At 53.4% G+C, this 21,052-nt stretch overlaps 3 protein-coding genes across 5 annotated transcripts in view; 2 read left to right on the forward strand and 1 right to left on the reverse strand.

Annotated features, from left to right (window-relative positions):
* The first annotated feature begins 1,940 nt into the window (after positions 1-1,940).
* On the forward strand, positions 1,941-6,775 carry RHO (rhodopsin). Its single transcript, XM_083795585.1, has 5 exons — positions 1,941-3,399; positions 4,317-4,485; positions 4,569-4,734; positions 4,936-5,175; positions 5,727-6,775. Exons 1-5 carry the CDS (start codon positions 3,039-3,041, stop codon positions 5,844-5,846), a joined length of 1,056 nt encoding a protein of 351 aa, XP_083651711.1. The 5' UTR covers positions 1,941-3,038; the 3' UTR covers positions 5,847-6,775.
* A 2,042-nt stretch (positions 6,776-8,817) lies between these two features.
* On the forward strand, positions 8,818-10,381 carry H1-8 (H1.8 linker histone). 3 transcript variants are annotated; one of them, XM_083795579.1, is made up of 5 exons: positions 8,818-8,980; positions 9,144-9,421; positions 9,504-9,642; positions 9,726-9,805; positions 9,877-10,381. In XM_083795579.1, exons 1-5 carry the CDS (start codon positions 8,965-8,967, stop codon positions 10,201-10,203), a joined length of 840 nt encoding a protein of 279 aa, XP_083651705.1. In that variant the 5' UTR covers positions 8,818-8,964; the 3' UTR covers positions 10,204-10,381. The 3 variants fall into 3 exon arrangements, with proteins under 3 accessions (XP_083651705.1, XP_083651706.1, XP_083651707.1); XM_083795580.1 differs by having other exon boundaries at positions 9,880-10,381; XM_083795581.1 differs by having other exon boundaries at positions 9,904-10,381.
* A 1,956-nt stretch (positions 10,382-12,337) lies between these two features.
* The window catches only part of PLXND1 (plexin D1), an 80,890-nt gene continuing 72,175 nt past the window's right edge, over positions 12,338-21,052 (reverse strand). The window contains exons 33-36 of the mRNA XM_083795530.1: positions 19,641-19,788; positions 16,784-16,924; positions 15,771-15,845; positions 12,338-15,083 (exon numbers count right to left, since the gene is read on the reverse strand). Coding sequence (XP_083651656.1) covers positions 14,967-15,083; positions 15,771-15,845; positions 16,784-16,924; positions 19,641-19,788 — 481 coding nt within the window. The 3' untranslated portion in view covers positions 12,338-14,966. The remainder of the gene's footprint in view (positions 15,084-15,770; positions 15,846-16,783; positions 16,925-19,640; positions 19,789-21,052) is intronic.

The raw sequence follows: 21,052 nt of genomic DNA on the forward strand, positions 1-21,052 counted from the left end.
AACATTGTGTTCGAATTGGCACTTGTCTGCTTTCTGACTCGTATATCACTGTTTGCAATAAAGACTTCGCAAGTGACATTGGTAAATAATGCTGTTTGATACGTGAGCCAAAATGGAATTCAGTTTGTTCTTCCAGAACTGAGCTGGCTTTGTAGAGCTAGGAGGAATGAAAAATTATAAAAATAAATAGACAGGGTTTGCAATGACACAGAGGCAAAATAGATCAAACAAGGAAGCTTTTTTTGTGCGTTTTTAAACACCTTCTCTGTCAATAGTCTAAGTTTGAAAAGAGTATTGGGCTTTTCCAGGCAAAGCTGGGCTCTGCACATCTCGTCAGTTGTTAAGATGTTCTAGCTCCGGCCTGCCTTGTGCCATTGAAGCTCTCTGGTGACTCCATGATAAGAAGTCCCTGGATGTGCAAGTCCCACCACACAGCTTTTGTTTGAACCAATTGTGAGTGGTTCACCAACTCTTTTCTTCAACTTGCCCTGAGCTTCTACCCTGTCACTGCTTGCGTTTCCCGCTGCCCTTACTCCAGTGGTGACGCAGGTCAGGCCCTAAGCCCCGAGCAGCAGCTGCTAACCTCAGCAGCAGCTTATTGCATCAGAGCTTAATGTGGCATATTTGTATATGGGGAAGATAAACCTTTAATCCTTCTTGTACACCCAGGTACAAGTGTGAACAGCTGCACTTGCAGTTAGTGGCACCGCTTTGGCCTTGACAACACATGTGAAAAGTTAATTGAGAGGGACATACTACGAGCAGAGGATGTGCGAGGAGCTGGTATTTGCACACTGACGTGAAGGAAGACTTCTGTGGCTGTCCGGGGTGATCGCGACCTGCCTTTGATGACAGACAGGTCTGTCTTTGTCAGTGGTACCAGCGCTTCAGGTCCATCAGTTCTTCTGTAAGATGTTCCCCACTTAGAGGGAAGGTTTCCCCGCTTGGCCTTTTTTTTGAAGAGAACACAGAGTTTTCTGCTTTTTCCCTTTGAACAGTTTTGCATGTGCTAAACTAGCCCACAGGGAACACTGGTGAAAACTAGGCCAGGACTGAAGCAAGTTTATTAAGGCCAAGAGGACGTGAGCCTCTGCTCATCTCCCACCCGCAAGCTCCAGCTGCTCTGGCACATCCTCCTCCGTGCTGCATGAGGCACTCAGTTGCCCTCTCCTCAGCTCCTGGTTGCACGGGAAGTTAAGCCCAAGCCCCTGGCTGCAGCCTAGAAAGCAATTGCTGTGGGGGTGCTCAGGTCCCCTGGAGCCCTGTCCCCTACCAAGGGGCCAAGCAGTCTGCTCTAACCTCTGCGGGGACACTGCCTGCAATTTGCGTGCCGACTGGAGTGCTGTTAGTGCTGAGAGTAATATGTACATGAGAACAGTGATAAACAGTGGGTGCAAAGAAAGAAAGAAAGGAAAAAAAAAGTGGGGAAAATAGCTTCGGAGTTTGAAAGATTAATCGTGGTGGCACGAACTGTAGGGAATCACCTTGTACAGAAGGGAGATCTGTGGTTGGCTTCGTTGTGTTCACTTGTGTACATGCTGTCCTATTGTCTGAAAACTGTAAACCAGATAATGTCTAACTCAGGTGCTGACTGGCAAAAAGAACATTTCAAGCACAACTGAGTGCATCAAGTGGGGAGGTAGACATTAGGACATGGGGGGCTCCAACAACAGCTTCCCCTGCAGCTCTAATGCCCACCTATATGGAATCCAACACTTCTGCAAAGTTTCAGGGAGACTGAAGATGTCTGTCACCCGGAATATGAGGTCGAATGTTGGCTTCAGCTCAGAAATTTCCTTCTGTACCTTGCCCACAACCTTTCTCAGCACCAATGCAGAATGATACCTGTCCAAGACGGATGGGCTAGGTTATTTTGTTGGTGCTACCAATGTAATTGGCGTGATGCAAAACACATGTCAGGCCAGAGACGGAGGAAGTGATACAACTGGAAACTCGCCAGCAGGATCAGTGTTTAACTGTGTTCTTCAAACCTTCTCAGTCAAATCTTGCAGCAGAAAAAGCAGATGGCTGAGAGCACGTGGGAGAAGGGCTGATGGTCATGCTGCCTGAGAGTACTCTGTCACCAGCCTCCTCCTGGGAACGGCAGCAGTGATGGAGACGCTCTGCAGCAGGGGCTAGCTGGTGTCACAGCTTTCCTCTTGTAAGAACAGGCCTCTGTCTCTGGTGGACCACACCAAACCTGCCCAGCCCAGCACCCACTACAGCCCCCAAACTCACGGTTGTGGGGTTTTCAGTCACAGAATTCACTCCTGCTCACAGGGGGCAGAGAAGAGTTCGGTTTGTTGGCAAGAGCTGAACGCTCAGCCTGGGAGCTTTGGGCAAGCACAGCCATGAGCAGGGTCCTGCGTGCTTTGTCCTTCCCTCTGACCCGGTAGCGATGTGTCCCGTTTCCAACCCTCTGTGGGGAAACTGAGGCATGTCCAACTGGCGGGCAGCTCAGCCCCTGAGTGCCCCTGGGGGGTGGACTGCGTGCTCGGTGGGGCGCGTGCCTCCCCTGGGCGATGGCAGCACGAGCTGTGGGCACCCCGATCCGGGCCACGGGCTGCAGTGACCACGTAAGGCACGGGGCTGCCCCGAGCGCTCGCTCCTCGGGGAGCGGCGCAGCCATGCCGAGGATCGAGGCCGTGCAGGTGGAGCTGCCTCCTGGTTTGGGCCCCCCATCGAGCAGTGTGCTGCAGAGCTACCTCTTTATATATAATGACCATGAACCACGGTCTGCAACAATGACAGTGCAGGCCAGAAACAGGTGTCACCTTAATACCTTCCCAAGAAAGCCAATTACTCCTGGATGATTATGATTAATAATTCTCTAAGCCCTAATCGTGCTGACACCAATGCCTGGAGCTTACCCCAGGGGGCACTTTATAAGGGGTGCCCCGCGGAGGTGAGCGTAGCCACTTCTCCCCGGGGTAACGGCGAAGGCTGAGAGGTGGCGGGAGCCCAGCTTCAGAGGCAATTCCCCCACGCACACAAAAAAAACCTGAGTAAGAGCAAAAGGCACCTCACCAACCGCAACCATGAACGGGACAGAAGGCCAAGATTTCTACGTGCCCATGTCCAACAAGACCGGGGTGGTGCGGAGCCCCTTCGAGTACCCCCAGTACTACCTGGCTGAGCCCTGGAAGTTCTCGGCGCTGGCTGCCTACATGTTCATGCTGATCCTGCTCGGCTTCCCCGTCAACTTCCTCACGCTGTATGTCACCATCCAGCACAAGAAGCTCCGGACACCTCTAAACTACATCCTCCTGAACCTGGCGGTTGCCGACCTCTTCATGGTCTTCGGAGGCTTCACGACCACCATGTACACTTCGATGAATGGGTACTTTGTCTTTGGAGTAACAGGGTGCTACATCGAAGGCTTCTTTGCTACACTGGGTGGTGAGTTTTCCAAATATTCAAAAATCTTCTGCCAGAAATTGCTCCAGATTTTAGGAAAGGGTGGGAGGATGCCCAGATGCTCTTGGAAAAACATGTGGTATCTGGAAGGTACTCGGTCTGCCGCTGGTGTGGGCTGAGGCAGTTGCAGTGCTGGGAGGTGGGAGGTGAAGAAAGTGACAAATTACACTTTTTTTTTTTTTTTAAACCTTATTTTGGTAGCCACCTGCTCAGTATCCTGAGAACAACAACGTAGCAATGAAAAGTAACCAATAGCAGATTTTGCTGGATTTGCACATCTTTTTGGCTTGCTCTCTGGCTGGAGATCCGGCAGTTTGTTCTTCCCGCTTGGCGGGGCTGAGCCTGGTGCTCGCTCTGACGCGGCGCTCGGTGGCGCAGGCTGGCCAAGCTGTCTCTGCTCCCCTGCCAGCCCGGCTTTGACAGAAACAGATGTTAATCAGAAATTGTGTGTCTAAAAACGCCCTCCTCCGTTCAGCTCAGCCCTCAGCCACAAGCGAGGCAACCGTTTTGCTGGTTCGGGCCTCATGGCACAAGTTGCTGGGAAGCTGCGGGTAGGAGTAGGACCCCGGCATGACGGGCACCCCGAGCGGGGCCGCAGACCCGCGGGTGTGGGGGCAGTCCGGGCAGAGAGTGGGGTTCGGCGATGGACCCCAACACACAGAGCACGGCGGTTACTGCAGGGGCGGCACCGCAGTGTGGAGGTGCCTTCTGATGCCTTCCCACCGTGTCAGCACTTAGCCCTTGTTCACTGCTGTTTCTGAACCCGGGTGGGGATTTACCTGCTCTTAGGGGTCTGCCCTGGGAACATGAAAGGTCGGAGGAGGCCCCGTGCTGCCTTCAGTAGCTTTTCTCCTGGCCCTCAAAGGCCCTGTATCTCCATCCCTCTCTCCCTGCTTCAGGTGAAATTGCGCTCTGGTCACTGGTCGTGCTGGCTGTCGAGCGGTACGTAGTGGTCTGCAAGCCCATGAGCAACTTCCGCTTCGGGGAGAACCACGCCATCATGGGGGTTGCCTTCTCCTGGATCATGGCCCTGGCGTGCGCGGCTCCCCCGCTCTTCGGCTGGTCACGGTAGGCAGGGTGCCGCCTGGCGCGGGGCCCCGGCTGGCCACGGGCGTCTGTGCGGGGCGCCGACCCCCTGTGTCACCTCGCAGGTACATCCCTGAGGGCATGCAGTGCTCGTGCGGGATCGACTACTACACACTGAAGCCAGAGATCAACAACGAATCGTTCGTCATCTACATGTTTGTGGTTCACTTCATGATCCCGCTGACGGTCATATTCTTCTGCTACGGGAACCTGGTTTGCACCGTGAAGGAGGTGGGTGCCTGCTGGTGAGGGTGCTGCACGGGGCCGCGCCAGGCTCCGGACAGGTGGCAGGAAGGACCGTGTCGGTCGCCCCGCAGGGGAGCACCGCAAGCTCCGGGCATGCAGCCCAACTACCCCAAACCCTGACCCCACACCCCTCGCAGGCTGAACCCTCCCCCACATCCATCACCTCCCTGTTCCTTCTGCCCGCAGGCTGCCGCCCAGCAGCAGGAGTCTGCCACCACCCAGAAGGCAGAGAAGGAAGTGACCCGCATGGTCATCATCATGGTCATTGCCTTCCTCATCTGCTGGGTCCCCTACGCCAGCGTCGCTTTCTACATCTTCACCAACCAGGGGTCAGACTTCGGGCCCATCTTCATGACCATCCCGGCATTCTTTGCCAAGAGCTCTGCCATCTATAACCCTGTGATTTACATCGTAATGAACAAACAGGTAACTGCCGCATGCCAGGCGATTTCCTTTGTGGTGTTTGCCTTCATAGCAGCTTGGGGATTGCTACCAGACCTCCAGCGCACCAGTGAGCTGCGAGGGCTTTGCTTCCAGGTAACCTTGTGCCTGTGTGAAGGAGGGTGGTGACAGTGCAACTCATCCCTTCGCACAGCATAGATCTTGTAAATGCAAACCCACCCATCCGAATGAGACACGTTGTCCCAGTGGAAGAGGTGGGGCTGCACTGCGCCAGCCTCGGGCAGCAGGAAGGAAACTTCACCCTGCACGGTGCATCCGGCGCTGCCGTGCCAGAGGCGTCCACACAGCCCCCTGCAACAGCCCCCAGGAGCCTGTGTCTCTGGGAGATGCTCCCGCTGTGACGGCCCCACTGCTGGACAGAGCCTGGGCACCAGGGCCTGGGCAGAGCCTGCGGTGCTGCTGGGGCTCGCTCTTGCCATCCCCCTTGCTCTGCCCCAGGCGGCACAGAGGGATCCAGCACAGAGGCAACCCCCAGCGGCCACCTGCCCTCACCCAATGTCTCCCTTCCCTTCCAGTTCCGTAACTGCATGATCACAACCCTCTGCTGCGGCAAGAATCCGCTGGGTGACGAGGACACATCTGCTGGCAAGACAGAGACCTCCTCCGTCTCCACCAGCCAGGTCTCCCCCGCGTAGATCCTGCCGGAGCGGCCGGCCCTCAGGGTGTGCGTCGCCGCCCTGCCAGCACGAACCTAGTCCCACCACTGCCATCGCCTGCCCCCGCTTCACCACGGCCCTGCAGGGCGGGCTTCTCTCTCCTGACAATAGGAACCCTGGGAACAAGGCTGTGAATGTGTACACGTTTTGTAATTAAAATGCAAAGGCTTAGCTCCTCCGCTGGCGTAAATCCGTGCTTTTCTGTTGATTTGCTGAGAGCTCACACCCGTCTGCACCGTGCAGGCCACTCGGTCTGACATCCCCTTCATGTGCACGCATGCCCTGCACCACAGGGTGCGAACCCCGGGCCACGACAGAGCCACTGCTACCTCCCTCACCGCGGCCGCACAAGGGCCTCAGTGGGGCTGGGGCTGAGCCCCCCTCGGCTCTGCCGCTGGGACATTGCCCGGCAGACACAGGCGGCAGCTGGGCCCTGCTGCGCCATGCTGGGGCCACTGCTGGGTGCTCCAGGCCCAGCGCTGCCCCACCACAGCATTTCAGAAGATCCGGGAGGCGCTGCGATGCCTCTGGGGAGATGGGGGTGTCTTGGTGCGCATGGGCTCCTCCGTGCTGCAGAGGTGATGGTGCAGACCCCACCCGTGAGCAGGCGGCGTGGCGCAGCATGGCACAGCTGCGGTTGGGTGTGCTCGCGGAGAGCTTGGTGCTCATTTCCACGGGCGCCCAGCATCGCGACGTGCACTCGGTGTTTGCGCCTCGGCAGCAGCCCCTCTTGATGCCTCCCCCAGCAGGAAGCTGCTTCCCCTTCCCCTCGCACGGCCTTCCCTTGTCAGACGCCCGCAGGCCCTCCTGCAGCCTGGGGCCATGCCCCGAGCCGCGGTCCTCCCGCACCTCCCTGCCTCAGCTGCAACCCAGCTTGGCATCAGCCCAAGTAGGAGGTTTTGGCCAGTGCTTCTGCTTTTGAGGATTGATCGGTGCATCGCTAAGCTTCCCTCCGCGCTGTAGCAGGCAAGACATGGGAGCATATGGCTCAGAGACGCCGACATATGTTTCAAGCACTACAAGATGGCATATTGCAATTGTAGCAGTGTTCTTCATTTTTATTTTTAGCTCAGTTATACAAATAAGATGTTTTTCTCGCTGTTCAGTGTTATCAACATTTGAAACTATTTTTGTACATTATTATCCTCTCTGATTTCTAATCCTATGCAGCTTTGCAAGGTCTAATAGGGAACATAGAGAACCCATGCAAGTTAAACCTTTAATAAAGAGCAATTTGCAAGTACAATTCTCTCATTATTTTTTTTATCGATACTTCTGCATATTCAGTGAAATCTGAAGATTAGCAGTTTATGAATAATTCAGTGTTTAGGCTGATGCCTGATTCATGTATTTCAAACCTGGGAGCTGGTTTTGGAGGGAAGCGGAGGAAGGGTTTGGTGTTTGTTTGCTGCCTGACAAGGCAGTGCTCCACAGGAGCCGTGTGGTGCTTGGCACTGCGGCTCTCCCGCGCAGGACCAGCCCCCAGCCCACGGGCTGTCGCCCCACATCGCGCCCAGCCCTACGGCTGGTGTTGCTGGGGTCAGCAAGGCCTGGGGCACCTCTGCCAGCCAGGTGGGTGCTGGGGGCATCACAGAGCTGCCAGAGAGGTGATGGTCAGATCTGGGAGGAGAAGATGGTTGTAGGAAGCGAATGCAGCCCTGCTGCGGTGCAGGACCCTGTGGCCTTCCACCACCCCCATGGCCTCCTTCCTGGCAAATTCAGAAATTGACTGGAAATGGATCAGGGAAAGGGCCAGCCGTGCTGGTCTGGGCAGAGCCAGGCACATGGGACTTGGGCACAGGCCTTTTCCAGAACCCTGCTCCAGGCCAGGCTCCTGCTGGTGCCTCGGTCCTCTGCCAGAACCCAGCCCCAGGCTCAGCAGGTCGGTGCAGACCTCGATGAAGGAGGTCTGTCTGGGCTGAGTTTTGCATGTTCATTGGTGCAGTAGCACATCTGCTGCATCAGGCCACGAACCAGCGCTGCTGACACATGATCCCAGTCCTTCCACAAGTTTGCAGCTCCCCAGGGACTTTCACAGACGATGCACACAAAAAGCTCATGACTTTTTTGTAAGGAGCAAGGGGCTGACACAGCATGCTCTGGAGAAACACAGCGGTCTCCAGGGTGAAGACATTCATGCTGTTCCTGCACCAAAGAGCTGTTTTAGTGAATTAGACACGCTCACCCCATGAGCACATGCAGAACAGAAAGTAGCACAAATGTCTCACCCCACTGAAACAGCAGGGAAAATCACAGGAATCATTGGATGAATTAATTTAAACACAGCCATGACACAGAAGTGCCCTGGGAGCCTTGGGGACCTGGATGGTCAAAGGCTCAGCTCGTCCCTTGCCCATGGGACGATGCTATCTGCAGTGCAGTGCAGTGCAGTTGCTGTGCCAGGAGCTGGCACGAAGGGGAGGTGGAGGGGACACATTAGGGCTGCCCCTGCACAGGCCTGGGTGCTCTCTTCCCTGAACACAGCAGGATGTGGTGAGCATGGGCATGTGTGGCATCCTACTCATGAGCACACACCTGGGGCTGCTGCAGGAGAGTTGCTCCTCCTGCTTTAGCCAGCTGACAAAATAGCTCTTCATTTTCCTCCTCTCGTTTGTGGGTTCATTTCTCCCTCCCATTACTGGGCTCCCTGTGCAGTGCAGCCCCTGCTTCCCTGCAGGACTGTCCTGCACAAAGGGCCCAGCAGACATGCCAGGCTCCCCATCCAGCCCATGGCGTGTGCTGCCAGTACACGGCCATCCCAGCACCCAGCAGCGGGGTGGGTGCCTTTGCACTGTGTGGTCACAGCCTTCACCCTGTGAGCCCCCTGTCTCTCGTCCCTCTCCAAAACATCTGCTGAGACACGGCCCTTCTCCTGCCAGCCCCTCACAAAGATTTGGGCATGAGTACTTGGCTTCACAGCCACCTGCTCCCCCTGGGTGGCAACCAGAGCAGTTAGCAGCTGCCAACCAGACCTTGCAGTTATGGTGCTAATCAGATAAATTAGCTGGAAGTGAGGTAAACCTGTGATCAGGGTCAGTGGTGCTGTAAGCAGAGCTGGGGCTGTTGGGCCTGAGGCTTTGGGTTGCTGTGTGCTGTTATGGAGCCTCAGACAGGTAAGGGATCTGCTGGGTGCTGCAGGGCTTGGGCACTGTTGGCTCTGGTCACTGTGAGCCTGTGGAGATGAGCATGGTGATGCCTGTTTGCTTTCAGGGGACTTGCAGGCCTTGGGGCTGTGAGCCCTTTAGTCTCATGATGCCCCTCTTGCTTCCCTCACAGATGAAGCTGGCAGTGCTGCCCGGTTGTCCGGTCAGGTTGTTCGGGGCCGGCGGCACCCCCCGACGCTGCACATGGTTATTGAGGCACTGCGGGCCCAGGATGGGAAGAAGGGTGCCTCCGTCGTCACCATCAAACGCTTCATCCTGGCCAAGTACCCCGCTGTGGACCCAGTGCGCCTCAAGTACCTGCTGAAGCAGGCGTTGATCAAGGGGCTGAGCCGTGGGGACCTGGTGCGGCCCCACAACTCCTCTGCCCTGGGGGTCACTGGCCGCTTCAAGGTGAGTGGGGGGCTGCTGGACCCCGTGCTGCGGGGTTGGTGCTGAGGTGCTGCCCAGCCCCACTCCCATACCTTGCACCCAGCTGGCACCTGAAAAGCTGCGGCAGAAGCAGCCGCCAGGCCAGGCAGATCCCACCGGAGGACAGGCCCCGAAGCCAGGACGCAGAGGAGCTGCCAAGGCCACCCGGGCCCCTGCGGCGCTGGAGAGTGAAGGAGGACAAGGTAATGGGCTGGTGGTGTCACGAGCACCCTGGCCCTGCTGAGAGGCCCCTGCCTGTGTTGATTTGCTGCCCCCCTTTCCACAGGTACTGCTGAGGAGAAGCCAAAAGTCATGAAGCAGAAGCCAAAAGCTGTGAAGCAGAAGCCAAGGACAAAGCCTGCAGATGTGAGTATGGCCCTGTGGGAAGGCTGGGGGTGCCAGCGCTGTGCTCAGGCTGCTGACTCACAGCATGGCAGCAGCCTGATGTGCTCTCTCCTCTCCAGGCCCAGCCGGCACCGGCAACAGCGAAGCCCAGGAGTGATGGAGCAAAGGCCCCCCGGGCCCCTGCCAAAGGGCGGTCAGCGCCCCGCACAGCTCTGGCTGCCAAGGACAAGGGAGGGAACGATGGTGACCGCCCTGAGGGTGCTGGGGCAAAGGGGACCCGGAAGGCCCCAGTGGGCAAGACTAAGGGGAAGGTGCCTGGGGAGGCTTGGGAAGCTGTCCCCAAGGAGAAGGGGGCTAAAGGCAAGACAAGGAAACCCCAGGCAGCCCGAGGTGCTGGCCACGGGGAGGCTGCACCATAGGAGGCATCCCTTGCTGTGGTGGGCAAGAAGGTGCACTAGGGGTCCCAGGTCTCTGGTAGTGCAGCGCTGTGCCCAGCTGAGCCCAGACCCATGGGGTCTGAATTGGTTTTAGTCTACAGGACAGGTTTTAACTCTGTGTTCACCTGCTACTAATAAAGCTGCTTCACTCATCATGAAATAGTGTGACTACTGCCCTGCTCCTGAGTACCTGTCTCCCAAGGCTAGCAGTTCCCAGCCCAGGGTAAACATGGATCCCAGCCTGCTCCTGGCCTCATCCTAAGTGGGATGAGCCAGCGTGTGGACTCACGGAGTGGACGTGAGCTGGTGCTGCAGCTGCCAGCTCCCATGAGGTGTCCTGTGCATCCCCACATCCCTGGCTGCTGGCTGGAGTAGTACATAGTAGTTAGGGTCTTCCCAGGAGCCTATCTGGCCAGCCAGCAGTGCTGGGGTGGCTTTGGGGGGCTGCATGTGTGCAGGCTGGTGGTAAGCTTCAGTATCAGGTGATGGCCTAGCCGGGTGCACTGGGATACTCAGGGGCACATGGGGCTCAGTATGGTGGCACCCCTGAGCACTGGGAAGCTCAGGCTTGGCCAGCTCTGCTGATGTGGGGCCATGGCACCCACAGCCTTGGAATGGGGTAGGTGTCCAGCTTCATGCCCTACCAGCTGACCTTGTGCTAATGCCTGGCTGAGCTTGGATTACAGGAGTGCCAGGGCAGGAGGTGTGGGTTCATGCTGTGGACAAGGGTCCCCAGCAGCAGGAGGAGCTGCTGGTTCTTTAACCACAGTAAGAGGAAGACAGAAATGTTTTGGGGCTTAAAAGAAGATTTTGGGGTGTTTGCAGCAGGGTGTAGAACTGTTTGTGTTCTTGTTCTCTGTCTGTGAACAGTACTCACCTCTAAACCTGTCTCACTAGCTTCTAGTATGTTGGTCAAAGTATGAAAACTTTCATGTAAGAGTTTCAAATGCTCAAATTTCTCTTGCTCTGCAGAGAACATAGCCCTTCTGAAGGTCAGCTTGATAATGCAAAGGGTTACAGTCCTCCTGGGCAGGAGAAAATAAGTGGAAGTAAAACTCTTCCTAAAGAGGATTTTGCTAATCTTCAGCTGGCCTTGCCAATGCCCTCCAAGGCTTCTGGCCTTGCTTTGGGGCTTAAGCAAGAGCTGAGTAAACTAACTACTTTTTAAACTTCAACCTTGGCCATGTTGATGCATATTTAATGAAACTGAACCCCTGTTCCCCAGGGACAGGGTGGAGGATGCTGCAGTAATAATGGAGAAGGGCTCAGCTGCTCCTTTGGTGATGGTTAACCTCACAAAACATTGCTCATTAGCGTGGAAATGTCCTGCAGCAGAACAGGGCAGGAGCTGCATCCTCTCTCACCAGGCACTGAATGTCAAACACAAGGCTCTCTCTAAGAGAGAGCAAATCATTAAATGCCTGGATTTGGCTTTACTAAGAATCAACTTTCTAGTGGGAAAAGAAAATCCCTCTGGTGTCTGGAAAGAGCAGCTTTTACTGGGGGGGAGGCAGAAGTGAGAGGATTTTAGCAATGGCATGATTATCAAGACCTGCAGGCTGGGGCTGGTTTCACGGTGCTGAAGCCAGAAGCCTTGAGGACATCAGTGGTGGCGCAGAGCACACTGGGCTCCCCAGTGCTGGGAGAAGATGCAGCTTTGTGGGCTGACAGCACTTGGCAGAGGTAAAGATGTCCAGCCCCAGGAGTCAGTGCGGTGCTGCTGGTCTTTACGTGTGATTTGTGTGGGTGTGGAGTTGAGTCCTCGCATGGATTTTCTCTCTCTCACAGCAGCGCCTGTTCTGGTGGAACACGTGGTATCAACTAAGCAGTAGTAAACTGCTGCAGACCAGAAGGGTTAAAACGCGTCTCATGGAAACAAGGTGGTCATTAGCTGAGCTGCCAGCCCTGAGAACTGTGGGTGTTGTATTGCAAAACTGACCCACGAGCTGCCCTCCTGCCCGTGTTTCTGTGTTGGATCAGGGTAGCGGCTTGCATGGTCTGTGAAGGAGTGTGGGAGGAGAGGCACTTTGGGCAAAGGATACAGCCTGACCTTGGTGTGTTTCTCAATGTCTGGTGTCTTCTATGTGCAGATAGGCAGAAACGTCACTATACAGGGTTTCAGCACCTTGTTTTATTACAAAGATAGGCTTTTCCAAGAGTCTGCCACTTCCACTACACAGCAGGTAAGGGCACTACACCCACAACACATGCCAAAGTTTAAAAACATGTTACAAAGGGCTCGGGTTCAAGGCAACACTACAAACCCTCTAGCATCTGCTCTGTTAAAGTTGTTTCTTTAAAATGGTTGTAGCAACTAATTTTTTCTTTCCTTTTTTTTTTTTGCTTTGGAAAAAATTAAATAAAGCAATAGGCCCCAATATACAGCCCAGTCACATCATCTGGAGGCAAATTATGCTCATTACTGGCTCATCTGTATCCTTTTCTTGTAACAACATGGGGCTACTGCTCCATGGCCCTTTCCCCACCTCCAACTAAGCTCAACGTTCCCTACTACCTGGATCCTTCTCACCCTTGCCTTCCCTGTGCTGGGCCTGCCTATATCTCTGGCAACTATTCACAGTTTCTAAAGAAAAAAAAAATCAAGATTTTTTTTTTGTGAAATCAGTTTCAAAATAAAATGTAGCCCAGCTACATTCTTAGAGTTTCTATTCTGAAGCCACATCCTCAGCAAAAACATTGAAACCTCCACAGTGTATGTACTTTTTCTGTAGTTTTTTTTAAAAAACAAACAACAACAAAAAAATCTGTTCTTCCCCTTTCCCTCCCCTCCCTACCCCCTTTTAACATACTGGATAAATTCTATCATTTGTTTTAAAATAGATATCTATATACACATACACAATCTGATGTTCAAACTTCTAACAGATGTGGCATTTACTGGAAATGATGGGATGGGGGCCACCTGTCCATGGCAGTGAGTCACCCAGGAGGAGTTCTGGTGGACCAAAGTCATCTAATACCAGGTTGCATCCTTGCCAGCTGGATGAGTAATGGAGGCTCACCTTAAGACCCTGCCTGGAGTGAGGTAGTAACTTTTTTTTTCCTTTTCTATTTGGCAGTTTGAAAACATGGTGCCTAGCTACAGCTGGGTTTAGCTTTCATGGGCAGGTTGCCTTTGCCTGCATGGGAATGCTGGCTTCACACATGTGGTCCAGCCTCTAAAGAGGGGCCTGAATGATGCTGGAGAAGATTGGAGTGGTCACAGCTCCCCTGGCTGCAGAAAAGAAGTTGACAGCAGAAAGGAAAGTGTGCCACCAAGCCGGGATGGGGCAGGTCTGCCCCAGCACAGATGCCGCATGATGGCAGTGAAGTTTCTGGTCTTGAACAAGTTCTATTTGTCTCTGCAGTGGGACCCTGTTTGCTGGCACCAGCGTAACAAGGAGCATGACACTTTCTACTTCTGTTTGCAGCTTGTGTTTTGCGTGACCGACCTGCTCTGCTGGCTTGTGTGAGCAAAAAACATCATGCTGTCATGGGACTGAGGTTTAGTCCCTTGCCTTTATGGACTGAAAAAAAAGACTGAGCACATAGCAAAACTGCTCTCTTGGTTGCTCTTTGGTGATAACCATGTACTGTGTCCAAGGCAAGCAGAACAAGCTGCTTTGGGAATACACCTCTGTAGCACTGACATGTTTTAGGTGATGATTATAGGGAGATACTGGAGTGTGTGTGGCAAAGGGAGGGAAGATGCTACCTGGATGCTTTGTCCTGCATGCGGCTCAGTTCTGCTCCGCCAGAGGACTGTTGACATGAGCTTAAGTAAGCGCCATAGCTGTGTGCAGCCAGTCAGGTTGGGAGAGCAGAGCAAGAGGCAGGAGTCCTTCCTCTCACCCACTTACATCTAGTCTTCTGCTCCCAGGCAGAAATGATGCCTGTGACCAGCTGGCTGAAGAATGAATCGTTAGTGGATATTTGCCTACCCTCCTGCAAACTCCACTGTGCAGACAGGTCTGGGAACCTGGGGAAGGGGGAACAGCCTTTCCCACACTGTCTAACATGCAATGCACTCCCTCCAGCTAGCTAACAGCTGTTTCTGTTAGGAGATAAAGTGCTTTCAGCATGCCTTAGCTACTTAGGAAGCAACTGCTTTGTATCAGCCCCGAGTTTCCTGTGTTGCCCAAATCTCAGATGAAGGAGTGGTTATGTTTACACATACAGTACAAAAATTAAAAGGCACAAAAATACACAGAATGCAGCAGATAGTGAACAATTGATAGTCCCTGGTGTCAGAAAACCATGGATGTCAGAGGGATGGTGTGGAAGGAAGGGAGCTCTGCCATTGCTCTGATAGCCTTTGCCATCTCTGCTCATTACTTCCTTAGGCTACCCTTTTGCTTTGCATCTGTTATGGCTTCTGCAGCCTCGTCTCTTGTCCGTGAGGAATCACAAACAGGGATGCAGGGAGCTGACGACTGCTCAGGAACTGATTAGAGGGAAGTGGTGAACTGAGCTTGCCACAAGTGTCATGTTTCCATTTCTGGCTTGCAACAGCAAATAAATTATGGGTGCCACAGTGCCGATCGGAGGGTTTTCTAGCTGCTCATAAAGGTGTCTTGTGGCTTCTTGTTACGTGAGGGAGCACTTCAGCCGCAGGCCAGGCTCACCCCCGCCACAAGGCTGGTTTGAGAATGACCCTGACGGATGTGGCCCAATGTATATCCACGGTCAAAGGAGGTTCCCTACAGCAGTGCACTCTAGAGGTCACTTCCCGGGCTGCAGTCGGCCTAGGCTTCACTGCAGCACTCGTAGATGTTGTCCTCCATGAGCGCAATCACTTGCTCAAACTTGTGCTGGAGCTGGGTGCGCTTCGTCGTGGGGTTGGAGTCCAGGGCGGCCACGATCTGCAGGAGAGGCGGGCACGTGAGAGGTGAGGCAGTGTCAGGGTCCCTGTCCCTGCCCTGCTCCCCCTGCCAGCCCTGTTAAGCCTGAATCCCAGCTGGAGCTGGGACAGGGGGACACCAGCCCTGGGGCACAGCTCCTGCGCTCAGCGTGGCCCCCTGTGCCCTTCGGGTACACTAGGGCTCGGCTGAGTCCCTGCTCTTGTCCCGAGGTGGAGGGCCAAAATGTAACCAACAACCCCTGTAATGAGCCTGGCAGCGCAGAGCCGGCCCCACAGGGCAGGGTGCAGTGGGGTCCGGAACCAGCTGGGGCTGGTGCTCAGCTGGGAGTGGTGGGCTCTGAGTTATCGTCAGTGTGGGCTGTACCAGCGTGCTCTGCCTTCCGCCGAGCATCGGCAGGACTACACGTCAGTCAGCCCTGCCTCAATCCCCCCAGCCAAACACTGTTAAAATTGGCTGGGAATAGCTGGCCTTTTCTTTTAAGAAGTCATTGACCAAGGGATGGGATAGAAAGTACATCTGTGTGTGTGTGTGTATGCGTATATTACATATGTGTATTGGATTATGCAAAGAAAGATAATCCCTTTTCTGTGGGACTGGATGCAGGCATCTGCCTGCTTGGTTACAAAATACTGCTTGTTATTTCCTCTGCAGGTAATCTGAGGCCTGAGTACAGCCAGACCCACTTACCTGGGAGCGGTATCTCTTGGCATATTTGTATATCTCAGCCATGGCAACGTTGGTGTTGAATTCGTTCCGATATTTCTTTAGAAAGACAGAACAAAGGGGGGGGAGGTATGTTATCCTGATGCAGCAAGTGAGTTCAAGTCCAATCAGCAGGCATTAACTAGATTAAAAGAAGGTTTAGACTGGCTATTTTTATTACGGTAGAATTGATGCAGCTGGGCTTCTGCCTTCCTCCTTTAAGGAAGCTGTATTTGCTTACATCAGAAATGGTCTTAGTCTTTTTAAAGTCAGCCTTAAATGACCACAGCTGATAGCCCTGTTTACCCGTCAGTGCTCAAAGACATTTCAAAGGATGGGACAGCATGAGAGGTGGGTAGAGCACCCACGGAAAAATCCTGCTCAGTGGCTGAAGCTGAAACGCCGTGGAGATATGGTTGGATGTTGAGGAAGCCATGGCGCGGTGCTGGCAGCGCTCAGATCCGGAGCATGGCTGCCAGCTCCTGTAGCTGGTACCAGGGCCCGCATTCCTTGCCCGGCCACCTGCCGGGGCTGGCTGCCAGCGGGCAGCCTGGGACTCGGGGCCGGCCCTGGCACTCGGTGGCCTGGGGGACAGCTGGCTGGGGGCTGGGAGATGGCAGAGATCCTCTTCCAGACTTCCTGGCTCTTTGGCACTGAATTTTGCTTTAAATTCCCAACAGTGCCAAAGCTAGTTAGGTTCAAGCAAACTCATGGATGTTTACTGCAGGTCTGGCGGTAATTAAAGATGCTTGGAATTAGGTCAGATGAAGTTTGTGCCTGGAAATTTGAGGCAAAATATCCTTTCTTGTTTGCTTCCTCCAACCTCTACCTAAGCAGGAGCTGACTGCAGCCTACCCGCCCCCTGCCCGTGCCCAGCTCGTGCTGTCAGCCAGAGCAGGCTCGCTGCTCCTGGCCCGCAGGCACCCAGCCCGTGGCCCGACCCGGTGCGCGGAGCGGCAGTGCACGCGGCCGAGCCCCAGCAGCCCAGCGCCTCTTACCCGTGACTCCTCTGCAAGGTGCGCGTTCATCTCCTGCTCGCTGAGTGGCGGCATATCGTGGATTTGCTTGTAGTATCGCTGCACGATCTTCCTGTACTCTGGGATCTCCTTGGCGTAAAGTAGTTTATTGGTCGGGGAGTCCTAGAGTGAGAATGAGATACTGGAATCAGACACCATATTGCTTCTGGCTGAGAACTCCTTATCCTGTTTGTCTGGCTGAAGTGTTGGCTATCAGACAGGGCCTTCAGCTACAGCTGGGTTCAGGGAACAGCTTTGTCTTCGGGCCTGGCTTTACACAAACAGGAGTGTGGTGGGACAGCACCGAGGCACAACCCTGCTGATGAGAGCACTGCTTGCACAAACACGTCAAGGTGCTGCAGACAGTTACCACCTGCTTGCAGAACCACAGCACTGTCCCTCTGCATGTGGCTGTCCACTGCCCTTCTCCCTGTCATAAGCTAAAAATTGGTTAGCTTCAATGCTGGTGAAGGTAGTCTAAGTGAATGTATTTTAATTTGCAGCAAGGGCAAGCTAAAATGTGTGCCTCAGGCAGTTTGCTGCCAGGTGATACTCTGCAGATACATGTAACACGACTGCGTTAGATAATATACTTGTGCTCCATGGCATCACATGTGGAAATTGGTAATGAGGGATGGGCTTTTGAATGCATTTACTCTGGTCTCTTGAGTAGCCAGCTTGATTTAAACCAAAGAACAAAGCTCTCATACAAGCTGAACTTTGTCAGTTGAAATGTTGCTCTTGGATTTTTAATGTAGCTTTGATTTATTTTGCATTGACTAACCCAGCCTGCATGACCTATATTGAGTGCATGTAAAGTAATTAACAGAAAATACTGAGTTTTCTTGATTAATGTCAGCTTGGACAAAATAGTCTCAACCTCCCAGCCACATGAGCGGGTTGTACCAGTAACGGCATAACCCCACTCACGCTCTTTGAAAACACAAGCATGAATGATTCTAACCTCAAGGCAATGCTGCCCCGCTGACATCATTACCCTGGGAATGAACCTGGCAGACGCCAGCATTGTATCCCAAAGGGAAAAAGAGTCCCAGGCTCTGGGACACGGAGGGGAGTAAGATCAACATGTCCCATTGCCCTGACACTCATGTGTGGGGACTGCTCCCTGGTGCTCTGACAGGTGGAGAGGGGGAGGAAGGATCTGCAGACAAAACAAGCCTGGCAGGGCTTTAGCCATGGAGACCGCACCTCCAGCTGTATCAGGCAGTAAATAAGGAAGCCGGGGTAACTGCAAGCCGCTGGTGCAGTATGTGGGATGGCTAACGCTGCAGGGGAAATGGGCAACAGGCTGCAGCACCAGATCCCACAGCAGTTTATTTTCAAACCCAATGACACGGCATTACAGGATTATAGCCAAGTTACAGAGCCTGCTTACAACATTTTTTTTTTCCTTTGGAAACACAAAAGATTCCCATGCTGCCTTTTCTTTATTTTTTAATTTGTGTCTGGTTTGTCCACTCTGTATTACAAAGAGATGGAGAGTGTTTTATTAACTTATTACACACTGCAGATGTACAGAGCATGTCTGCTCTCTCATTTGCAGTATCAGAAGTAACACTACTGAACACCCTGTAACTAGAGGAAGAACTCAGCCTGGATAATTCAGTGATATACTGCGTGTATATGCAAGATGGTTTTTATGCTGAGGATTTATTCTCCACACATTACTCAACAGCTCCTTCACTTATGCTATTGTACTGCCGAAAAATGTTTCCATCTGGTGTCTGACTCCAGCTGACCCCTCTTCCCCTCATCCGCAGCTTGACAAGGACAAATTGTAGGTGTTTCGTAACACTTGCTAAAAAATGTCCAAAACCCAAACAAACAAAAAATCAAGAGCTCATTAGATCTTCCTCCAGTATTAATCTCTCCCAGTAGAGGCTTCCTGTCACTCTCAGTCTGGGGGATGCACTGAGCAGCGCACGTCTCTCGCTGTCGGGTCCCCTCTACGTCACACACCCAGCTTCTGGGGCGGGGGGGACAGCAAGATATGATTTACAGCATTTGCTAATAAAACATATTTATGTTGGGAAGTTTCAAATGTCAACACCACACAGCCAAGACAGAGGGAGAGCAGCGAGCATGCGCGCTGCCTCCCAGCCTGTGGGGCGGCATGCAGCGGGCTGGCGGCCGGGGGGGGAGGCCTGGCCCAGCAGCCTCGCCGTTGGCTTAGGGCAAGGGGTGACCAGCGTGTGCTGGCGACGCTGCGGCCAGGGGCCTGTGCCACGGCACCGAGTGCTCCACAGGTGGGCTATGGCAGCACCCGCCAGTGCTTCCCACGGGCTGATGGACGGCATCGACGGGACGGCACCAGGCAAGCCCTGTGCCTCCACGTGTGAGCCAGGCTGGGGCTGTGCTGCCGCAGCCCCCCCCTTCACAAATGCTCCAGCTTGGCCTTAGGGGTGGCCCTACAGAGGTTGTGCTAAGCTGGGTGTTCTAGAGCTGTGGGACAACATGTACGGCCACTCAGCAACACTGAGCAATGGCTGGCCTCCGTCCTCCAAGCTTTCCAGGCTGTGGGCCTTTGCTCTTTGTCCATCTTGCAGTGCATTCCCACCCCCTGACCTCTGCTTGTGGCAGAGTGGGGTGCAAATTTTAAGCTTAAGCCTGAACAAAGCAGAGGGGAAGGGAGGAGAGGATAACTCGTCCTTGGAGATATTGAAGCCTCAAGTGCACGAAACTGAGCAGGTGGCCCACAGTCAGCTCCGCTTCTGGGGACAGGTTTGGGCCAGGTGACCTCTGACAGTCCCTTTCCATCCATATTATTTTGTGCCTATGACTGCCGGAGCAGGAATGGGCTGTCCCCTCTGGACTGTACCTTGCCCAGCTGCAGGTCAGACAGGGAGCAGGCGTCAATGAAGGCCTGGGCGATCACAGAGAGACAGGCGTCAATGTGGTCTGTCTTGTCAATGTCAAAGACAAACTGGGGGTTCTTCAGGATGTTGACCCAAAACCTCAGAGGTAGGCTGTGAAGGAAACAAGACAGGAACACACCAGGTGAATTATTGTACTCCACAGAGAGAGGAGAGGAAATGCAGGAAAGATGATAGAACTTGAATATAAGAGAGGAAAAAAAATGAGGTGCCAGGCTCTGTTATTTATTCATATCCTGGCACTGTACATTCCTCTGCCTAGCTGGTTGGGCAGGCACACGTCCTAACCCTGAAGAGACCCTTGCTCAGGCTGAGGTAAAAGGCATGGACAGGAGACTCTCTGTACAGCCTTAACCAGGTGAGCACACACCCTGCTCCTTCAGTAGCTCGCTGAGCCAGATGTGCTCCACGAGAGGCACTGGCATTCTGCATGCATGGGGCTTTTGAATCAGGCTTCCTCACTTGCTGACTTTTTTTTGTAGCAATGGTGTCAGCTCCTTTTCCATTTTCCCTGACAGTAACTATCATCTGGTTCTGATGGTAAGCCTGGCCCCATGAAATACACTTCATATGGATTTTTTTCCGCTCTCTCATCATTTTCTTCTCTGGTTATTTCAGTGCTCGTTTTGGCTGCCACACAGTTTCAGTATATTGCTTGCCCTGCCTACCATCCCTCCTCAGCAGCTGAAGAGTAAAAGCTGCTATATGTCTTTGTTCTACTGCTAATTAAAGGTAATGAAGGCTCGACAAATCTGTAGTTCACGTGTTGTTCTACATGCCTGCTATCCCAGCCAAACTGGTTTTTAATTTTCACATTTTGGGCTGGGAACAGTTGCTGTCCCTGCAGCCTCAGAAGTGCAGAGCCTCTCCTCCTGGTTTTTGCCCTGCTCTATTTTCCCCCTTCACTTTGGCTCCCCTCATGCCATTTCTGCTGCTCATCACATTCCTCAGCACTGCTCCTGGCTGGTTCCTGGTGCTCTGGTACCAGCAGAATGCAGCACCAGCAGCCTGGAGTCCTGTGAATGCCCTGAAGCCTCAGCTTGGTTACAGAGATAAGTCAGGAAAAGTGGCCCCAAAGGGCTGAAAATGAAATCAAATCAAAAGAGATCAAACGAAAAGGAGCCAAATACGATGATTTTAAAATCACCATGATGTTTTAAGACCTTATGTGATTTTTGGAATCTATCTCTGATTCTTTATTGCTTAGAATTGATGTCACTGCTGTCTCCAGTCATCCCATCCCTCCTCTGTTTCTTTTAATTATTTGTGTTACTGTGCCTATTCCTTCCGCCCTTTGTCTGACTATGCCTCCTCTTCCAGCTCTCTGCTCCCCTGAGCTCTGCATTTGTTCAAAGCT

Source organism: Anser anser, assembly GCF_964211835.1.
Source record: "Anser anser genome assembly, chromosome: 12".
Taxonomy (NCBI): domain Eukaryota; kingdom Metazoa; phylum Chordata; class Aves; order Anseriformes; family Anatidae; genus Anser; species Anser anser.